Source organism: Vipera berus (genome assembly GCF_964194415.1).
Source record: "Vipera berus genome assembly, chromosome: 5".
Taxonomy (NCBI): domain Eukaryota; kingdom Metazoa; phylum Chordata; class Lepidosauria; order Squamata; family Viperidae; genus Vipera; species Vipera berus.
Genome location: NC_138207.1, coordinates 37,584,247 through 37,607,410, shown reverse-complemented (window position 1 = coordinate 37,607,410; position 23,164 = coordinate 37,584,247). Strand labels below are relative to the sequence as shown.

The window sequence follows — 23,164 nt, the reverse complement described above, 5'->3', positions numbered from 1 at the left end:
TTTGTCTCTTGAGAAACCTATATGCGGGTCAAGAAGCAACAGTGAGAACTGGACACGGAACCACTGATTGGTTCAAAATTGGGAAAGGAGTCCGGCAAGGCTGTATACTGTCGCCCTGCCTATTTAACTTATATGCAGAGCACATCATGAGAAAGGCAGGGCTAGATGAATCAAAAGTTGGAATTAAGATTGCCGGAAGAAATATCAACAACCTAAGATATGCAGATGATACCACTCTAATGGCAGAAAGTGAAGAAGAACTAAAGAGCCTCTTGTTGCGGGTGAAGAAGGAGAGTGCAAAACTTGGGTTGAAACTTAACATTAAGAAAACCAAGATCATGGCATCTGGCCCTCTCAATTCCTGGCAAATAGATGGGGAAGAAATGGAAGTAGTGACAGATTTTATTTTCCTGGGCTCCAAGATCACTGCAGATGGGGACTGTAGCCAAGAAATTAAAAGACGCTTGCTCCTGGGGAGGAAAGCCATGGCAAATCTAGACAGCACACTAAAAAGCAGAGACATCACCCTGTCAACAAAAGTGCGTATAGTCAAGGCTATGGTCTTCCCAGTTGCAATGTATGGCAGTGAAAGTTGGACCATAAGAAAGGCTGAGCGCCAAAGAATTGAGGCCTTTGAACTCTGGTGCTGGAGAAGACTCCTGCGAGTCCCTTGGACTGCAAGGCGATCAAACCGGTCAGTCCTAGAGGAGATCAATCCTGACTGCTCTTTAGAAGGCCAGATCCTGAAGCTAAAACTCAAATACTTTGGCCACCTAATGAGAAGGAAGGACTCACTGGAGAAGAGCCTAATGCTGGGAAAGATTGAGGGCAAGAGAAGAAGGGGACGACAGAGAATGAGGTGGCTGGATGGAGTCACTGAAGCAGTAGGCGTGAGCTTAAATGGACTCCAGAAGATGGTAGAGGACAGGAAGGCCTGGAGGAATGTTGTCCATAGGGTCGCGATGGGTCGGACACGACTTCGCAGCTAACAACAACAACAAAGTCCCATGAACATACGTGTCTATACTGCAAGCCCTGAATTGGCTGCCTGTAATTGAAAATGCTGGTTTTAACTCCTGAAACCCTATGTAGATTGGTGCCAAAATAACAGTGTTGGATGCTATTGAAAACTTGTTTCAGTCAAAATAAGTATATAAGCAGCAATTCCTGTGCATAGATTATAAATTAGAAAATCAAAACTGCATGTATTGTACTTGGTCCAATCCCTGCCCCATTGTTATCCCTGATAGAAAAAGCATATTGACCTAAATTTGCACCTCTGCATGGAAATTTGTTTACATGAAGTATATTCAGATGTCTGCTACATGGGCTGAATGACAATCTTTTAAGTATCCAACATATCTTCTGTGTTCATTTAACATACAGTATCCCATATAGGGTCTGTTGCCACAGATGTTGTGATTTATTCTGTAACAGCTACAGGATGGGATGAGGTTGAGATCCTAAATTACACATTTTCTGAGCAGAAGTAGTAGAAATGTCATATTAAGTTTTAGTTTTCTTAGTAGTCACTGCTTTTATTGCACAAAGCCATGAATGCACGAGTGGAACCATACATATGAGTTCCACTAAATTATTTCCAGACTTGTTGGCTCTGTCTCTAACATTACTGAGTGTGAAGATTTGGAGGGAAATTTTGGAAGCATGCTTGGCTCATTAAAGTTCCTAATAATTTAGGAGGATTCTAAACATGCTTGGTTGAAAATGTTTAACAGCCCTTTGGGGCCTTGCTTGTTCAATGTGAGGCAGTTCAGAATGGGGACAGCATCTGCAAAGACAATGAAGGAGGCCTTTAAGTGCAATTCAGTCCCTCCTACTTGGGTTTAGGCAATAATTCCTCAAAAGAGCTAGTGTGAAATCAATTAGCTAACAATGTGGCCTGAAGATGAAACTATTAGTTTAGGATAATCTAAATGCTCTGTCTTGTTGCATGTAGCATTTCCTCTCCTCTTAATTTGTGTGCCATTCAAACAATGACTCTGCCAAGATTCCTGTGTTCTAATAAACTGTGAGGAAAGTACAAACCCACTGTGTTAATAATGGGACTGATTAAGCAATTAAATAATCATTAGAGGAGTTCCACTGATGAATCTGAGGGTAGTGTCTGGGGTGGGTAAGGGGTTAAACCATAGACTATTAGGCTTTCCTTGAACAGAATAAACCATTGACAGAAGCATGACACTGAAACCATTTGTAAAGATTATAAAGAGCACCAGTTGAAAATAACTTATCTTGTGATATATAGGAAATCCCCCCAAACAAAAACAAATAAAAAAACTGGACTTTCAGAAAGATGAAATTGTTTTCTAATTATAGAACCATAGAAATTTACGAATATTACAAGGAGGTTGGGAGCTTTGAGATGACAATCCAGTGATATCCGTGGCAAGCTGCCAACAGATGTTATGCTCATTGAATATTGATGAAATAATTGTTACAAAAAACACCAGTTGTACAATTACATATTTAGAGGCATAACATCTTGGTGCAACCTGAGAATATGGCACCTGGGACTTAAGACTGATTAAGATGGCAGTTTATGACCTACATTGTTGATGAAAAGAGACAATCATAATAATGAGGGCTAAAAGGTCTTTGACATGGGAAAAAAGAGATTGATAATGAGTGAACAGTGACATAAATGTATTAATTTTTAATAGCTGTTGAGATGTGACATAAGTGAGGCAGGATAATATCAAGAATGAACCTTTATTGTCAAAGTACAACCATGTATACATTGAGATTGGCTGAGCCTCCCTTTGTGACCCCACCCCCAACTTACAGTGACACAAACCCTCCATCTTATTACACCCTGTGAGCTAATTGCACAACGCACCGGCCTCGCAAGTCAATTATGCATTATATTAAATTATTTCCCATTCAAAAGCCTAACAGCCCATGGATAAAAGCTGTTCTTCAGCCTGTTAGTACAGCTGGCTATCCTCCTATATCTCCTACCCAATGGTAGGAGAGTAAAGAAATACCATCCAGGGTGTGAGTCATCCCTGAGAATTTTCCTCACTCTTCCAAGGCAGCGAGCCCTGGCGATGCCATCCAGTGGTGTCAGGGGACAGCCCACAATGTCTTGTGCTGTGCTCACCACCCTCTGTAATACTTTCCTATCCACGGCTGTCAGACCAGCATACCAAACCACAATACCATACAAGAGGACGCTCTCTACAGTAGACCAGTAAAAGAGGGTCATAAGCCATTGTTCTACCCTGTTCTTCCACAAGACCCTGAGAAAGTGAAGTCTCTGTTGGGTCTTTCTGGCCACCCCGGTTGTAATAACTTTCCAGGTCAGATCTTTGCAGAGGTAGACTCCAAGAAATTTAAAGGAGGAAACTCTCTCCACACAGTCCTCCCCGATGTAAAGTGGGGCAGGTTCCTCCTTTTTCCTCTGGAAGTCTAGCACCATCTCTTTCATCTTGCTGATGTTCAGGTGCAAGTTGTTGTTACAACACCATATGGATAGTTTTTGTACCTCCACCTTGTATGCTGTCTCATCCCCACATGTAATAAGACCCACCACGGTAGTATCATCTGCAAACTTAATTATCACAGTAGATGGGTCAGATGATACACAGTCTTATATGTATAAAGAGTACAGGTAGGGGCTAAGCACGCAGCCCTGTGGCGAGCCAGTGCAAAGCTTCAGGGGGGGTGGACAAAGCAGACCCAACCCTCACTGTTTGTAACCGGTCCCTAAGAAAGTCTTGAATCCAATCGCAGATAGAGGATGAAAATTTCAAGTCAGTCAGCTTCTTGATGAGAGTGCTCAGCAAAATGGTGTTGAAAGCTGAGCTATAATAAACAATAGGCATCCTGACATAGCTTCCAGGTTTCTCAAGATGACTTGCTACAGAATGTAAAGCAGTAGAACATCGTTTTTAAAAGCCATCCATTTGCATATTAAAGGAGGAGGTGTATCCCCTTGGCAAACTTATCCTCTGAACATGTATCATTGTGTAGCCAGAACCACACCATCTTCATGGAAAAAAGAACTAAATATCTTGGGAGAAATCACGACTTGCTGGTTGAAATGTTAAATAGGAATATTGCAACATTTTGCATGGTTGTTATTGCCAGAATAGAAAATCATGTTTCTATGTAGTAGTTGTGTGTTTATGTTGATATGGTGTATGATATCATCAGAATGCTGATAATAACCAGCTGTATTTCTCTGCCCTAGACTAACTGGGTGAGTCTTTACCAACCAAGACTATGGATGGGGGAGAATAGCCTTTGGATCAATTGTGATAAGACCAGGTGGGCTTTAATGTCAATCAGATCCAGAGGTTTTCCACCCTTAACTTTGCCATGACTCCTGCTTGAAGACCAGATGGCAATCATGGTTATGAAGACTATTTGCACAGTTTATCTTGTATACTAATTGTGCCTGTTCTGTATGGGAGGCCTTGCTGACTCACATCTCAGTTGCCTCTCATTATTATTACTAGTTCAGAACACAGCAATGTAGAGAGATTTTGGCATGTCCTGTAATACCGATACCATATTACCAGTCTGCTAGCTGCAGTAACTTCCAGTGCATTTCCGAGCTGTCCTAAGCTGCTGGTTATCACCAATAAAGTCTAAAATGGCATACTGTAGAAACAGATATTATTCTTACTTTTTTAAAAAAATAGACAATGATAGAATTGCAATTATGTAAGAACATAAAAAGAGCCCTGGACTACATCAAGTATACTAGAAGTCTCCCTACACATAGTTAACCTGAGGCATTGAGAGAGGTTACAGACATGGAATGGATGGTAATATCTGTTTTATATTGTTCCCTTCTACCTAAAGTATGCTTCCTATAATCATCAAGAAAACTAATCTTGATGATTATCACCAAGACCACTAGTCATTGATACCTGAATCTTCATGTTTTTATTCAGATGCTTTTAAAACTTCTTCTTTAATAATTATTACCACAGTTGTTGCTACAATTTAAGAAAAGAAACTGCACAGAAGTATAGAAAAAATACAGCACAAAAAACATCTTTTTCATTCTTGAATAAGGATTCTGATGTATCTAAATGGCAAAATACATATATTAAACCTAACTGAAACAATTAAGATTTATTTCATTGTACAAAATTTATACATGATACCCAAATGTCTAATACGTAAAATAATTATTCTAAAAATCTTGTAGCACCACAGACAACATGTAGCATTTTGTAGCATCTTCCTACACAGAAAAAAATATTATAATTCTGAAAAATCTTACTATTCTTTAAATGAAGGTCATGCAATTAAATTTAAATATGCAAAACAAATGCACAAGTAACCTGTTATTTAAATATATAATTACTTGTATTAATAATTTTAAATAGTAAATATTTTAATGATAAAATTTGTTATACTGCTATCACAAAGGAATTTTAATGAGACTAGATCAGACATGTCAAACTCACAAGGTCATGTGATGTCACGCGACGTATCAGAGCTTTTTCTCCATTGCCAGCAATGGCGTAGGCACAGTTTCTTCATAACATATCCAGCCTGCGGGCTGGCAGTTTGACACCCCTGGACTAGACTATTCACTATCATTTATTTGGACTATATTTTGATGGACATAATTTCTACAAAAACATTATTCTCTCTTTCTATTCCACATCACTTTTCCCAAATCCATAACATTATCATAGGGAAAGCAGGGACTGCTTTCAAAAACTGTTATTTGTCTGTTAGTAAGCCAAATTTAAAATGCTTTCTTCTACATTATTGGGTGACTAAAACAAAATCCAAACAAAAACACAGTATTTGCATTGATAGTATAACAATTAAAATTTACAGTGCAGCACCTGGCTGAAGTTTTATTTGGATTAATTTGAAATGCAAACAATTTACTTAAAGCATTTATTAAATTAAAAACAAGTCCTGCTGAACAAAGGGAAATGAAAATTCTACAAGAGTTGTTGTAGTAAACATTAACACTAAAAGAATTGTTTTAATTAACTGCAACCATAGTTAAAATTAAGAACTTGCTGTCATAGAATTCTGATCCTAGAAAGCAACAAAAAAATCAGTTCGTTTACTTTAAACTATTCATATTTCAAAAAAGAGAAAAAAAGGATCATATCTTTCCAAGCAAGAACAACAAAAATGACAATGGAAGGACAATCTTACAGTAAATTTAAAATATTTTAAATAGTGACAATAGCTTTGGATACTCTACATATTTGCCTCACAACGTTCAAATTTATAAAATTAGTAGGAAATGTTGTTCAACCATACATTTCAAAGTTGTTAAATCAAAATGGTCTTACTGGCAGTTTTTACATCTAAAATTAAACCTTTAAAGTTACAAGAATTGTCTTAGGCTTAGGAAAGACACAAACAGGAGGAATTGATATTTCCCATCATGAATGTATTTAACCAATTCTTGGTGATCTTGATCTAAAACTAATAGCTAGTTTCAACAAATGAACTTTTATAATGTATGTGTGACCCAGCTTAAAAGGCAAATGACAGTCTTTGGTTTGAATGTGTGGGAGGTTGCAGTTAACTAAAGTTGATAGCAAAATCCTGTTCTAAAGAGGAGAAGGTCTGAGCCCTTGAAGAAGTAAGGTTTAGTCACATTGTGTTCAACCATGGTTAATGCTGATATACAGATAATGGCATAGATAGCTTTGGTGAACTTTCTAAATGCATATAAGCAAATTTAATAGCCCTACCTTTTGTGTAGCTTTTATCACCTGATCCTTGGCATCCATCTTCATCATCACAGTCTCCACTGGATTCTGTCTCTTTACTCATTCCATTCCCACTGCTGCCTTCCCTGTCAATCCAACTCTCGGATTGTAAACTTGTTGTGTGGGCTGCCAGCTACAATGCAAAATATTGGCAAAAGCATTCAGATTTCTAGGGGAGAGAAATGTAACACTTTTTATCATTGCTCAATTTGCCAATGGTCAGAATCAGCAGTTTAATATAAATTCATTAAAAGCAATATAAACTACTAAATGGAAGACAGCATTACTGATGAGTTTATTATTGAAACTCAAGGCATTTTATTAGACATACTTCTGCACATATTGTCATATCTTCTAATAGCAGTCTTTTGAGCTTTCTTGTTTCTTTTACAACTATTAGATTTTATTTTCAATGCCACTGGTTCCAGAACATATCAATTGGCTATCAACTGCCATATTTTCTAGCTTTAGTTATTTACAAGTTTTTCATTCATATTGGACATATATTACCCCCAGTAGCTGAGGCTCTATATCTCTTAATAATACTTGGTGGGAAATACAAATGGGAAATTGCTATTGTGCTCAGGTCTTGAGTGTGATGGTCCCTTAACAAACTACTTGTTTACCAGGCTTCTGGCAAAAGGAGGATGTATCCTTAATTGTGACCTCATATCAGTAGGCATGGCCTTAAAATCAAATATTGTCTGACTTTTTATTTAACAAGCTTATTTCTTCCAGAACAACTTTCTCCTGGTGTGGTGCTTTCCCAATAAGAGCTAACCATAGGTTAATAAGTTCTGCTCTGTTGATTAGTACCCTCCCACCAGCTTGCTATGCTGCCTGAAACTGACATGATCTTTATCAGTTACACACTGAAGACTTTTGTCTCCTAACTGGTTCTAGCATATCCCTACCATTGAGAAATCAGTTTTTCTGATGCTGGAAAAAGAAATGTCATATACATGTAGGCCGAAGTACATTTTTTCAGGTTTTTTTACTGTAATTTACCCTAACACTGTAAAGTTAAATAATTAATGTGTCTTCTTTTTCTCTCTTTTCCAATTGTTCATTTCTTTTCCCCAGTGCTTTTTTTGTAAAAGAAAAGAAAAAGGTGATGGAACTCACACGTCATACAATCCGCCTTGCCTACCCTTCCATCCAAAAAAGGTGCCTGAACTCCGTTTTGAGCATTCTATGACCAAAAAAAGCCCTGCGTTCCCCTATTCAGTTATTTGGTAATCCTACTCTTAAGTATATAGTTAGTGATACAGTTGCTGCATCAAAAATACTATTTTTAACATTTTTCTCTCCATTGTCTTCCAAAAAGGTTCTTGCTACTAACTTCTGCAGTCAAATTCCCTGTTTTTAACAAGTCAGCTAACATACCCCACTATTCATATAAGAGTCTCTTTGAAGATTGGTACAGTGGTGGCCTCTAAAAGAAGTGAATAATGAATTTCTGTTTCTACAGCAAAGATAGTTGGCATGATTTGAGACAGGCGGAATCGGTTGTATATATTTGCATTTTGCATCTTTCAATGAATCATTTCTGTCTTTTACAGAAGGTAACAAAAGCGTTCATCATCAACAAATGTCCCTTTCTCTTGGAGAAAAATTGAATGGTTATTCATCTCTATTTTTTAAAAAAGTTCACCCAGTGTCACACTTTTTACAGATTATTTCATTTATGGGTGGCAGAAGCATGGTTTGTGCTAATAAGACAATATACGATAGTTAATTTTATTTTTAAACAAGTAGTTTGATGTTCTCATAGCTGCCATTCATTGCTTAAAAGCCTGATGTCACGCAGACATGGCTGAAAAAAAACACCCTGCTTTTGGTAACATTCTGTACATGATGAATACATGCTTAGCAGTCTCTCAGATTTCTGATGTCTTTTGACTGTAAGATCATAAAGTCAAAATGAACTGTAACAGTTATTTATCCCACCTCCAACTGAAGCAGGAAATCTCATTATATGACTCCAGTGATCTAATTCTTTAATAATCAATTCCTGTATTTTTTTTATATTCGAAGGGAGCATCTTTCACAAGTGCTGAATAGCCTCTTAAGTTGCCTTCTTAAGGGTTATTCTGAATTTGTGAATAAACTTTGAGAGCTTTCTTCTTACCTTAAAAAAGGTAATTCCAATTGAATTGAATACTTGCTTTTTCATGCCACTGAACATATGATATCAGTCAAGATTTTTTTTCTATTGCAATTTTTTACTTGGTGTATTAGTACTTAAAAAGCCAAGCAAGCTGTGCAGGAATTAATCTGATATGCAAAACCTCCATATACTGATTACACCTGGTTGGATCAACTGGTCTAGGTTCAGTTCAGATGCAAGGATAGGCATTCATAGAATTTTACATGGTATATTGCAGAAAGAAGTGAATCTTTTATTGTACAGCTATTTAGACTCGGTTTATGACCTTAGAAAATTACTAAAGAGAAGCTCATGATTTCAGTTTCTAAATGTCATAGTCTCACCCACTATAAATAAAAATACATTCTAATGCAATATCCCTCAACAGATTATAATATAATATAATATAATATAATATAATATAATATAATAATATAATATAATATAATATAATATAATATAATAATATAATATAATATAATATAATATAATATAATATAATATAATATAATATAATATAATATAATATAATATAATATAATATAATATAATAATATTATAATATAATATAATAATATAATATAATGATATAATATAATACAATCTAATACAATACAATACAATACAATACAATACAATACAATACAATACAATACAATACAATACAATACAATACAATACAATACAATACAATACAATACAATACAATACAATACAATACAATACAATACAATACCCTTTCTGCTTTTGGGAGGCATGAATAGGAATTATTCTGGAGTATGGATGTGAGTTCCTCCACAACTATGTCACAGGAGAACTGTACAGGCTTCCTCATACAGAAAAGACAAGAATACTGATATAACTAATTTATTTCAGTGGTGAAATAAATTAGTATATCTCTGAATAGCACATATTTAGGGAATAAATTAGATACTTTATCAAACTTGGATAGGATTGAAATTCCCAACTAAAGGAATTTCCAATGGTTGCAAAATATAAAAGCTCTCAGTCTCAACAAAATTAGAGGGCAATAGGTCATAAAAAACTGCAGTAAAGATTGGCTGTTCTTTACAGGTCCTTTGGGTATTTCCTGGAGATACCTGACTAAACAGGAGATAGGTTATTTTTAAGAGCACAAGTTTAGGCCTGATAAATTTTGGAATTTATCTCACCCAATCCTTACTTGACTTACCTAACTTACATTTTGCAAACTATTGTATACACATACACTTTATATGAAAATCTTCAAAATAATAAAAATTGGTTTTGCAAGTTGGTAGGTACTTCTTAGACTTCCTCTTCCCCAACAGATATGAAAATTACTGCACATATTAAGTAAAGCTACGTTTTTTATTTTAATCTTTAGGAAGGGTGTAGAGCAATGAGAAAAAATGATTTCAAGGATCCATTTGTAATGCAATGGCTGATGATAGCTTTAACCTGTGATGAGGCTGTCTTGCATCTAAACATTCACAATGCCAGCTTTTAGTCTTACAGTGACAGGGCAGAAACAATCTGTTTGATCAGACCTAAAAGTGTGTGAAATAAGTATTGCACTTGAGCTCATCTGACTCCACCAAATTGAATGACACAATTTTTGGGAAGGCATGATGTGATTTGTTAATCTATAAATAGTAGCTCCCTCCAAATTGTCTGAAGGAAGTGAATGAAATGTTTCTCATTGCTTTGTACTTAAATAGCAATTACCCATCTTGTTTGCTGAGGAAATGTTCATGACATGCTCTAGTACACGGTAATTCTATTCCAAATTCTTGGATAATTATCTATTTCCAAGTTTGACACAAGTAGGGATCAGCTTCATGATAATATGAAAAGTCTGACATTTCTTCATGAAGACCAGCGAACAATCTCATTATTTATAGCAGCAAGGTCTCAGGTAGTGTCAAATTAATAAAACTATATATATTGTGCTACTGGAACTGGGAAGAAAATTGATGATTTTATTTGAACTCTCTGATAGGAGAAGAAAAAAATCATATTTTATAAGTAGGAAAACAAGTGTTTAGTACTGAGACAACTACCATAATGACTAGAAGAGTGTAAAATGTATCCCCCTGATAATACCCAGCAAATTGCTTCTACAATATTTTTTATGACACTAAAGGACTTGTGTAGGAGGAAAGAAATCAGAACATGAGTATTTATAACCCACAGAAGCAAAAAGATTTCCAGAAGTTGTGTGTACGTTGAAAAGTTTGTGGTTCATATTCACTAAACTGCCCTAGGAACTGCTGTCTTTTCCTTGAAACCAATATTAAGCACTAAGAGGTACCTAGAATTGACTAATTTTTTAGCTTTAGATTATGAAAGTAGATTGTAAGTATCATCCTTACATGTGATTGGAATACAGAAAAAATGTTATACATCTCAATCCAGATATTTCAGCATAGAGAGGGATTGATAAATACACAGATAGCAACACAAGCACTCACCTCATTCTTTTCATTAACAATGTATAAACATACTAAAGCTTTCCCAAATTAATATGAATATGGATCAGATTACTTTGTCTGAGCATCAGAATCATGATTAATTAATTGGGGCTTCTATGCTGTTTTCTATCACAGAATCTCTCCTAGAGCTTTCTTTAAAAGCCAGATTTTAATGTCTCTCCTAAAGCTGAACAAGTAGCCTAGTCTCATCTAAGAAGGGAGCTTCTGTGATCCCCAAACAAACAAATGGATCATCAGACAAATCAGCTCAGAATATTATTGAGGCATAAATAACTAGGCTCAGATTCTCCTGCTTTGCATGTGAAGCCATAGCTCTCTTGAAAAGATTACAATGCTGAAAAAGGTAGAAGAAGAAAAAAGAAGAGGTTAGAAGACCTGAAGGACCATGATCAGGAGAGATTATCCTATCTATCTATCTAGTTGCTAAGAGTCAGAAACAACTTAATGGCACATAATCAATCAATCAAGATCTAAATCAAGATCAAGGTCACATAGAATAGAATAGAACAGAACAGAACAGAACAGAACAGAACAGAATAGAATAATAATAACTATTGTTACTTTGAATGTACACTAATCGGCATACATTAAAATGAAATTTCGTTGCATACAACTCTCAAAGGGTCACCACTTCCGATATACACTACATAAATATGACAAAAATAAATAAATACAAAATTATGCATATATCCACATATATTATATGACACAGAGAAACAACAGTCTAGTTCAGGTTATGTATACATGTGCATGGCGAGAGAAACAAATCTTGAGAATTTACCAAATGGATGACATGGGGAACAAAGCTATTACAGAATTGGGTCGCCCTGCTAGGAATAGTTCAAAACTTCCTCCCAGAGGGGAGCAACAGAGGGTATTCTGGGGGTCTGCCCCTATTTTGATGATGTGGGGTCTCTAACAATGCTTTGAGCTCTAAGCACATAGCGCTTATAAGCAGCATCCTGAATATCAGGGAGTGAGCTTCCTATGACCTTCTCAGCTGTCCTTACCATTCTCTGTATGGACTTTCTATCTCAGGCACTGATGCCACCAAACCAAACAGTGATGCAGTTGGTTAAAATGTTTTCAATTGTGCCTCTGTAAAAAGTGGCCAGGACAGAAGGAGAAAGGTGTGCATTCCTCATCCGATGCAGGAAATGCAGATGCTGGTTTGCATGCTTCACTAAGGATGACATATGAAGAGACCAATTCAGATAGTTAGTTATCTGCATGTGAAGTGTTAATACCACTTTATAATGCCTTGGTAAGACCATACTTGGAATACTGCATCCAGTTTTGGTCACCACGATGTAGATAAGATGTTGAGACTCTAGAAAGAGTGCAGAAAAGAGCAATAAAGATGATTAGGGGACTGGAAGATAAAACATACAAAGAACGGTTGCAGGAATTACGGTAGGTATGTCTAATTTAATGAAAAGAAGGACTGGGATGACATAATAGCAGTGTTCCAATATCTGCCACAAAGAAGAGGGAGTCAATCTATTCTTCAAAGCACCTGAAGGCAGGACAAGAAGCAATGGACAGAAACTTATCAAGAAGAGAACCAACCTAGAACTAAGAGAAATTTCATGACAGAATAATTAATGAGTGGAATGACTTGCCTCCAGAAATTAATATTAGAGGTTTATAAGAAGAGACTGGACAATTATTTGTCTGAAAAGGTATAGAGTTTTCTGCTTGAGTGGGCGGTTAGATTAGAAGACCTCCAAGGGCCCTTCCAATTCTGTTATTCTGTTAAATATAAACATGTAATAGTTGGTTAACATGCAGGTGTATATCACTATAGTCACTGAGTACAGAAAAGTACATGGTAAGCTATATTTTAAGCAGTTTCCTATAACCACATCAATGAAACAGTCACATTTAAGGGATAATTTGGATAGACTGAATTTTATTTTTTACACTTAAATCAGCAATTGTTTCTCACAGAAAATAGCATGGTTTTGACAGAACATTTGAATATATACAAATATTCTGTTATGTAGTCATTCTTCAGATGGATATCCACCATGTACGGAAAATCATATTTTTTAAAAAACAAAGGATTTTTTTTGAAAAAGATAATGGTTTCTGTTAGTTAATGTGTCAGTAATATTAATAATGTATTAAGCTGTCCTGATTTAGCCTCAGGCATTCTTCTCACAGCTACTTATTAAATATCAAGAAAAAGATGACATGATAATGTTATTATTTATATAATAAAAATGTTCTCCAGCTAATTTTATCCTTGTGGTACACTGAGGGTTCAGTGATCTCAAAAACTAGTTAGCAATCAGGTTAACCATGTGGCATTATCACGGCTTTTTTTGTCATAGAATGCCCAGAATGGCATTCCGGCACCTTTTTTGGATGGAAACTTGTAGGCTAGGCAAAGCGGGTTGTATGACATCTGTGAGTTCCGGCACCTTTTTTTTTCTTTACAAAAAAAGCACTGGGCATTATACATAATACTATACACACAGTGTTTAGAATCACACATTTTCCTAAACCCTGGCTTGCTATCTGTATCACAACAACTGGATTCACAAAAAGTACTAAGACCTACAACATGCTTTCCCAAGTGAAATGACTAGTTTTCGCATATAGTCAAAACCAAACAAACCACATTCTGCCATTGTATCATTTGTGAACAAAGCCATTACATTTTATCAATACATCTACAGTATATCCTATTCAGACTAAGCATATTTTTGCCTGCTATTGTAGATCCTAAACTTTGAAATGTTCATATTTACACCAGAACATTTTGCCTAGGTAACGAAATTTTGCTTAGTTAATAAAAGAATTTCTGGTTAACCTTGACTCCTACCCAGTTTGCCATTTGTGGAAAAAATGCATGTTTTATACAATCCTGTGTGATTATTTTTTCAGGAACAGTTGATTTCATCTATCCCCACTATAAAGGAGGCCAAAAGTGAAGCAGTGTGTGGCTAGTACTAATAGTTTGTTATTATTGCTGAGAAATAAATGGCATAGAAACCCCTGTAGTTGTAGATTTAATCTCCTAAAATCTGTCAATTAAAGTCTTGATGTTACAACCTATGGACAACAGTTACCTACTTGCTAAATACACCAGCTCTGCTGCAATTGCTCCCCTTGATGGATCATTTGCACTTAAATTCTGGGAGCTGAACTGATGTGTATCCTTGAAGAAGAAGCAGAGGGCAGCAATAGATGAGCAAATGGTTTTTACAATTCCAACCTCAGTGAAAACTCTAGCTGAGGGCATAAAACTTCATCCAATCTGACTGGTATTCATTTTCTCCACTTTCGCTGGTATAGTAGAACATGATATGTCAGAAGGCCAAATATAAAAGTCCATATGTTGTACATTACTTAGGAAAATGTAAGCTTGTTCTTCTCTAAGTGAACAGTACAAGGTAAAATATAGATGGATGGATACCAGCTTCTCACAAGCACCAGTAAATATAGGAGGTGATTTCAAGACCTGAACAGAATCTAATTATATTACCTTTATCTAAAATGCCAGCAACTTCTCCCTGAGAAAGTATTAGTTTCCCTTTATAACACACCAGTTTATAACTGGTAATTTTGCAGAGCTTTTCTTGGGTCACATCTTTACTAATTTAGATCTAAGTAGTCTAAAAGGGCAATCAGTGGGAACTGTAAAGGATAATGTATCATCAAGGGTCACAATGAGAACCACTAACTGTATAGCAACCTTTTATAGGTTATTGAACTTGCTGAACCACTTCAAGATTGATTGCTACCTGGGCAGTGATCACCTCCTATTATGATTACATTTTATTCTTTGGCTTGGGATATATTCATATTCAGCAATCTTAGAGGAAGATATTAGATTATTTTGTGTACAATGGTAGAGAAAACTTACTAATTCTCTTATGGTGACTGAACTTCACCCATCCTTAGCAGATTAAGCCACAATCGTTTATGAGAAACTAATTCAGTTTCATCAACACTATGGCATATGTAAACATGTTCCCTCACATTTCCATAGTTCAAAGTTGGGTTTATCTCTGAATGTGTTGAAATAAAAGTGTCCTTATTGTTTATGACTTCAGGATGAACACCATCCATTACCCATTACAGAGAGTCATATAAAATAAAGAGGAATATATGTTAATTGATAACAAGTAAAACAAAACAAATGTAGCAAAAATTAATTTCAATAGCCAAATTCAACAAGGCAATTGGTCTATAAGCAAGTAAAGGATATACCAAATTAGACATTGGTAAATGTTAATAACCAAACAGAGCTTAATAACTCTCAGACAAATATTGGAATAGAAGCCATTTGTCAGGACCCACCTCAATCCACATCTTAGGAAATAAGAACTCTTGGATGCAAGTTTAGTCCAAAAGGAAAATGTTTACTAGGATGGAATCGATTGTGGGAATACAAGACGGAATCTGACAAAAGTTACATTTCAATCCTATATAAAGCATTCCCATTTCAGCCCCTCCCCTCATCCATTTGGTCAGGCTGTCATCAGTTGCTAGGTGTCAGGTCCTTCCATGGGAAAGGGAACTCTCCTTGGTTTTATGGTTATTGCTTTCCTTTTCAGTTGTAAATGAAGATACAATCCAGACCTGTCTGTCCCCCTCCTTCCCCCAGTTAAAACATCCCCTGTTGTTTGAAAATCGCTTTAGTAACCATCCTCTCCCCCCCCCTCGGAGAGATGGCAGAATCCCCAGAAATAGCACGTTGTTCTACCTATACAATTATGAAATGTGATATAAATGGATTCTGACATTCGGCTCTCCTTTCAGAAAAAAGATGAGTCCATCTGTGGGGAAAGAAAACATATAAATGTTAGCCTGGTTTGTTTGGATATTCTGTATGAAACATCTTAAGCAACTTAGGTGCTTTAACATGGAGTTTGTTAACCCACTCATTTTCTGAGGAGGGGAGGTGTTTCCATGCCACTAAATATTGTATCGTTCCATGGTGTTTTCTGGAATCTAAGATTTCTTTCACTTCAAAATGTTGTTCTCCTTCCACCATGATGGGGGGTGGTGGTGGTGGGATTTTTTCTCGTAGTGGTGATTGTTGTTCTCTCTTTAATAGACTGCAGTGGAAGGTTGGGTGTATTCGTCTAAGATTTTTGGGTAGTTCTAATTCAACTGTTACTGGGTTTATGATTCTTTTAATTGGAAAGGGTCCAATATATTTTGGTCCTAGTTTTTTACAGGGTTGGAGTGATTTCAGGTATTTTGTGGATAAATATACCATCTCTCCTACCCTAAATGGTGTGGGATCGGTTCTTTTTTTGTCTTGTATGCTTTTCTGGCATCTTCCAACGCTTTCCTAACGATTGGCCATGTATTTTGTAATTGAGCAATCCATTCCTTCAGATCAGGGATAACCGGTTCTTTTGGGGTTAGTTCTGGTATTGGGTTGAAACTCTGGCCTCTAGCTACTTGAAAAGGAGTGTAACCTGTGCTTGAGTGGGCTGCATTATTATATGCTACTTCTGCAAAAGGCAGTAGGTCCGTCCAGTCGGACTGCTGAAAATTAATATAGCATCTCAGATATTGTTCAAGTATATTATTAAGTCTTTCAGAAGCTCCGTCTGTCTGAGGATGGTGACTAGATGACAGTCCTTGGGTGGTTCCTAAGAGGGATAAAAATTCTTTCCAAAATGCCGACGTACATTGCACCCCTCTGTCAGATATGATGCGTTGTGGTACCCCGTGCAATCTGTAAATATGCTGTACAAAAAGTTTTGCTAATGCTTTTGCAGTCGGGATTTTTTGGCAAGGTATGAAATGTACTTGCTTAGAGAACAGATCTGTGACAGTCCAGACTACGGTGTTTCCATTACTTTCTGGCAGTTCTACGATAAAATCCATGGCTATTTCTTTCCATGGGGCTGAGGGGTTTGCCACCGGTTGTAACAGACCTGGCGGTTTCCCTTGCAGTCTTTTGGCCATCGCGCAAATTTGACAGCTACCCACATAGCTTTCTATGTCCTTTTTCATAGATGGCCACCAAAATTGCCTTTTAGTTAAGTGTAAGGTTTTTACAAAGCCAAAGTGTCCTGCTGATTTTGTATCATGGCACAGTTGCATGAAATTGATTCTCTGTGTGGCAGGTATATATAGCTTCTCCCCCACCCACGGCAGTCCATCTTTAATTGTGCACACATGTTTATTTTTCTGGAACCATTCATCACTTTCCAAAGATTTCCTGAATTCTATTCCAGTTTGGCTATCTACCTTCGGCTTCATTTTTTCTTGTGCCCTGGTGGTGACTGGTGCTGCCAGTTGTTGTTCTGGTACAAGTGGTTTAAAGTCAGTAACTCTTGTGCTGTTATATTGGGGCATGCGGGATAATGCATCTGCCAGGAAGTTCTTTCCCCCCGGTAAGTGTTTGAGAGTGAAATTGAATCGGTGAAAATGTTGGGACCAGCGGGCTTGCTTAGGAGTGAGCTTCCTGGGCGTTTTTAGTGCTTCCAAATTTTTGTGGTCTGTCCAGACCTGGAAAGGTATTTTATTTCCTTCTAAAAATTGGCGCCATGTTAGTAATGCCCACCTCAACGAGAATGCCTCTTTTTCCCATATTGGCCAGCGTTGTTCTGTTTCTGTGAGTTTTCTGGATGTGTATGCGCATGGTTGCAATGTCCCCCCATCATTTTCTTGTAATAGTACGGCTCCTACCGCTACATCACTCGCATCTGCCTGTATTACAAAAGGCTTGTCGGGATCTGGGTGTTTTAGGACAGGTTCAGCAGAAAAAAGTCTCTTTAGCCTCTCAAATGCTGCTTGACATTCCATTGACCATTTCAGAGGCTGGCTGGGTTTCACGGGTGACCCCCCCTTCGTTTTCAACAAATTTGTGAGGGGCATGGCTATTTGGCCAAATGCGGGGATGAATTGGCGGTAGAAGTTTGCAAACCCCAGGAAACTTTGCAATTGCTTCCGTGTGCGGGGGGGTGCCCACTCTAGTACTGCCCTGACCTTCTCAGGGTCCATTTCGATGCCCTCTGGAGATATGCGATATCCCAGGTAGTCAATTTTTTCCTGATGGAATTCACACTTCGATAATTTAGCATATAAGTGGGCAGCTCGCAACTTCTTCAGGACTGCTCTGACTAGTTTGATATGTTCCTCTTTGGTTTCTGTGAAGATAAGGATGTCATCGAGGTAAACCAGGACCCCCTTATATAGGTGCTCTCTCAGCACGTCATTAATTAATTGCATAAAGACTGCGGGGGCCCCTTGCAGTCCGAATGGCAATACTTTGAATTGATAGCACCCCATTGGGCAGTTGAATGCAGTCTTCCATTCGTCTCCTTCCTTAATCCTAATACGGTAGTATGCTTCCCTCAGGTCTAGTTTGGTAAAAATCTTTCCTTTCGATAGGTGGGATAACATATCCTTCATTAGGGGAAGGGGGTACAGATTACATTCACTAATTGTGTTCAAATTTCTATAGTCCACAACCAAACGAAAAGACCCATCCTTTTTAATTTAATTTAATTTTAATTTAATATTTGCATTTGTATACCGCCCTTTCCCTGAGGACTCAGGGCGGTTTACAGGGAATTAAAAATCAAAACATACAAAAGTTAAAACCAATTTAAAAAGCATTAAATTCACCCTGTACATTAAAACCCCAGTTAAAATTTTCCCCTCAGCCTGGGCCCGAGAGCTCAAAGAGCCAGGTCTTCAGGCCCCGGCGGAATGATCGGAGGTCGGGAGCAGTCCTCAGCTCTACTGGCAGCTGGTTCCAGAGGGCAGGCGCTCCCACTGAGAAGGCCCTATCCCTGGGTGTCACCCGCCGGCAATCTCTCACCGGCGGAACCCTGAGCAGACCCTCCCTGTGGGAGCGCACTGGGCGAAGGGCGTTTGATGCCGGCAGCAGGTGTTCCCTCAAATAACCCGGACCCAGGCCATGTAGGGCTTTATAGGTGATAACCAGCACCTTGAATTTCACCCGGAGGGCAACCGGAAGCCAATGCAGCTCGCGGAGTAGAGGTGTTACATGGGAGTATCGGGAAACCCCCATTACAACTCGCGCGGCCGCATTCTGCACCAGTTGAAGCCTCCGAGTGGTCTTCAAGGGCAGCCCCATGTAGAGAGCGTTACAGTAGTCCAAACGGGAGGTCACAAGCGCATGAGTGACTGTGCGTAGGGCGTCTCGGTCCAGATAGGGACGCAACTGGCGCACCAGGCGAACCTGTGCAAAAGCCCCCCTGGTCACGGCTCCTATGTGATCTTCAAAATTGAGCCGTGAATCCAGGAGGACGCCCAAATTGCGAGCCCTATCAACGGGGGGTAACACCTCACCCCCCATCATTAGAGGTGGAATAACTTGGTTAACCCGAGACGCCGATATGCACAGCCACTCAGTCTTGGCGGGATTGAGACGAAGCCTGTTTCTCCCCATCCAGACCTGGACCGCCTCCAGGCACCGGGACATCACGGAGAGGGCATCACTGGGTTGGTTCGGGGTGGAAAGAAAAAGTTGGGTATCATCAGCGTACTGGAATTTTTCTCCCTGAACAGAACCGGGGCGGCCACTTTGGGTTTGGCAGGCTCAATAAATCCTCTTTCTAAGTTTTTCTTTATGAATCTCTCCATTTCTGCCATTTCCCTTGGGCTCATGGCATACATCCTGGGTTTTGGGAGTTTTGCCCCAGGTTTGAATTCTATGGTGCAGTCTGTGGGGCGGTGGGGGGGAAGCTCATCTGCTCTTTCCTCACTGAAAACCTCAGCCAGGTCCCTGTATTCCTCTGGTATCTCTGGTAATCCCTTCTCTTTCCCCACTGCTGCTGTCTCCTCCCTCTGGGTTGGGGGGGTGCTTTTGGAGTCTAAGTTCTTCTGCCCCCCCTTTGGGAAATTGAGTTCTGCTGTCCTCCAGTTTATCCCGGGGTTCCATTTCTTCAGCCATTCCAGTCCTAGGATCATTGGGCATTCCATGCCTGGGGCCACTATAAACGTTATGTCCTCCTCATGGGGCCCCAGTGATAGGTGGATTGGTAAAGTGGCTAGGGTGGCTGGTCCTCCCCCTGCTATTGTCCCATCTAATTGACTAAAAGAGATTGGTTGTTTTAGCCTCCTCACTGGGATGCTCAATCTCTCCACAAGCGTTGGGCTGATAAGGCAGCGGATGCACCCAGAGTCTATCAGAGCTTTTATTTTGGCTGCTTCAGGCATAGGGGAAGCTAATATAGTCACTGTCTTAAGTATGGGTGGAAGGGGTCCACTTACCAATGGTTCTCCCTCTGAGTTGTCTTCCGAGTTGTCCACCGTCCCTGCGGTGCAGGCCGGAGTCCAGTCCCAGTTCCTGGCAGGAATTGTGGACTCTACAGCCTCTGTCCCCTTCATGGAAGATTCTTTTGTGTTGCCTTGGGGCTTCCCCGGCTTCTTGGAGGATGATGCCTCTGGTTTTCGTGGGGGGGCTTTTGAACGACATTCTGCAGCACGGTGGCCCTCTCTCCCGCAGTTGAAGCAACCTGTTGATTTTTTGGCTGTGGCTGGTGGTTTTTCCCCCTCGCGTGTTTGCTCGGGTGGCAGGCGGCCCCATGGTTTTCCTCTGCGGTGTCTCTTCAGTAGGTCTATTTCCACTTCCTCCGCCAGGATGTACCAGTCGTCGAGGTGGGGTGGGTCTCCTCGAGGCAGGCAAGCATCATACAGGTCGTAGTTCAGACCGTCTTTGAAGTGGCTAAGGAGGATGTCTTCTGGCCAGTTCAGCTTGCTGGCAATGGCTCGGAATTCTTGGGTATAATCAGCCACTGCTCGCCTGCCCTGCCTCACCGTTTTGATTCTCTCCCAGGCCTTACGGTCAGCCAAAGGATCCTCGAACCGTCGCCTCAAAGATGACATGAATCGGTTGAAGTCGTTGAGTTCTGGGGCGTTGGAGTCATGCAAGTTCACCACCCAGTCTGCAGCCGTCCCGTCCAGGGCAGATTGCACAATTCGGATGCGTGTTTTGTCACTGGGGATGTCCCGTCCGTACTCTTCCATGTAGCTGAGGACTTGGGTTAGGAAAAATCCCAGTCATGATGGCTCCCCCTTGAATTTGACTTCCAGGGGCGGGAGTCTTTGGCTGGAGCGTTGTCTGCACTGTGGCCGGTATCGCTCCTCATCCTGGTCCCCATCTGTGGTTCTGGGGGGGTACTGCTGAGGCAGCAATTCCTGTTCCATTGGACGGCCCCGGGGTTTCAGGTGTTGGATCCCCTCCGTTACCTTTCCAGTTGCGTCCCCAGGCGCTGCCTCGGTTGCAATTCTCAGCTCTCTCCTCCCTCAGTGAACTCAGGGTTGCTTTCATCAGATCAATGGCCTTTTCCAGGATCCGCTCCTCCTCGCTGGCGTGCAGGGAACTCTCCATCTCTTGCCTCCGTTCCGGTTGGTGGTTACTACGCCTCAGGGTCGTTTCTCCCGAAGCCTTTTCCCACTCACTTTTCCTTCCAACGCCCATCGACCACCGGGGTTTTCGGTCGTACTGCTCCACCACTTCTTCCCCGGGGGAATATGCTGCTTCAGCTTCCCATCATCTCTGGGATTCCATTTGGGGGGAAGACTCCCCCTCCATGGGGCTTCCTTCCTCTCTTGCTTCGTCGCCAGACATTTTATTTGTTGCAAAGTCCCCCGGTAAGGTTTTCCCTTCCAGGTTGACTCTTAAAGCAGATTCCGTCTACTGTCAGGACCCACCTCAATCCACATCTTAGGAAATAAGAACTCTTGGATGCAAGTTTAGTCCAAAAGGAAAATGTTTACTAGGATGGAATCGATTGTGGGAATACAAGACGGAATCTGACAAAAGTTACATTTCAATCCTATATAAAGCATTCCCATTTCAGCCCCTCCCCTCATCCATTTGGTCAGGCTGTCATCAGTTGCTAGGTGTCAGGTCCTTCCATGGGAAAGGGAACTCTCCTTGGTTTTATGGTTATTGCTTTCCTTTTCAGTTGTAAATAAAGATACAATCCAGACCTGTCTGTCCCCCTCCTTCCCCCAGTTAAAACATCCCCTGTTGTTTGAAAATCGCTTTAGTAACCATCCTCTCCCCCCCCCCTCGGAGAGATGGCAGAATCCCCAGAAATAGCACGTTGTTCTACCTATACAATTATGAAATGTGATATAAATGGATTCTGACACCATTACTCCACTTCTAAACCAACAAAGTACTTTGAGAAAGTCATTCTTCCTAAATACTTCAGTGCATCTGACTGGATAATATTTATTCAGTGATATTGGAAGGAAAGACCAGGAACAGCCTCTACAGAAACAGAACCCATTCTTGTAATGTTGGAAAAATGCCTGCTTCAGTTATGAACCAAAACAATAGGAGACAGATGCAATAAGTATCTCTTATTGGCACGTACTATACAGTTACAATGATCATTGCCAAAGGCATGCAGAACAGCCACAAAGCCCACAAGGTTACAGGTTGCAAACCATCTGAAAGGATACAAAAGAATTACAAAAGGCCATGTATTTATTTTTATTTTTAAGAAATTCAGCTGTCCATCTTATCCCAAATTCTGGACAGCTCCCAATCAAGAATTAAAACAATATCAATTATAAAAAAACATAAAACTCACATTAAAACTATTAAAAATATAAACATTAAAACAAAAACTTGGTATTAGGCTTCCAATATGCAATCACTTTATCCTTTCCCAGTGCTTTGGGAAAAGCCAGGTGTTCAGTGTTTTGTGGAAGGCAAGGAGGGCAGATGTCTGCCAATCTTCAGGGAAAGAGCGTTCCATAGGGCAGAGACTGCCAGTTTAGCTTGTGCAACAGAGATGCAACATGGATGAATTTAGGGGTATTCATCATTGCATGAGCTGCTGCATTCTGGA

The 23,164-nt window shown here is 39.5% G+C and overlaps 1 protein-coding gene across 1 annotated transcript in view; it reads right to left on the bottom strand.

The window, feature by feature from the left end:
• LOC308668985 (glypican-5-like) overlaps nt 1–23,164 on the bottom strand; it is a 388,177-nt gene that overhangs the window by 106,149 nt on the left and 258,864 nt on the right. The window contains exon 8 of the mRNA XM_081329346.1: nt 6,708–6,858. Within this exon, the coding sequence (XP_081185472.1) occupies nt 6,708–6,858 (151 nt within the window). The remainder of the gene's footprint in view (nt 1–6,707; nt 6,859–23,164) is intronic.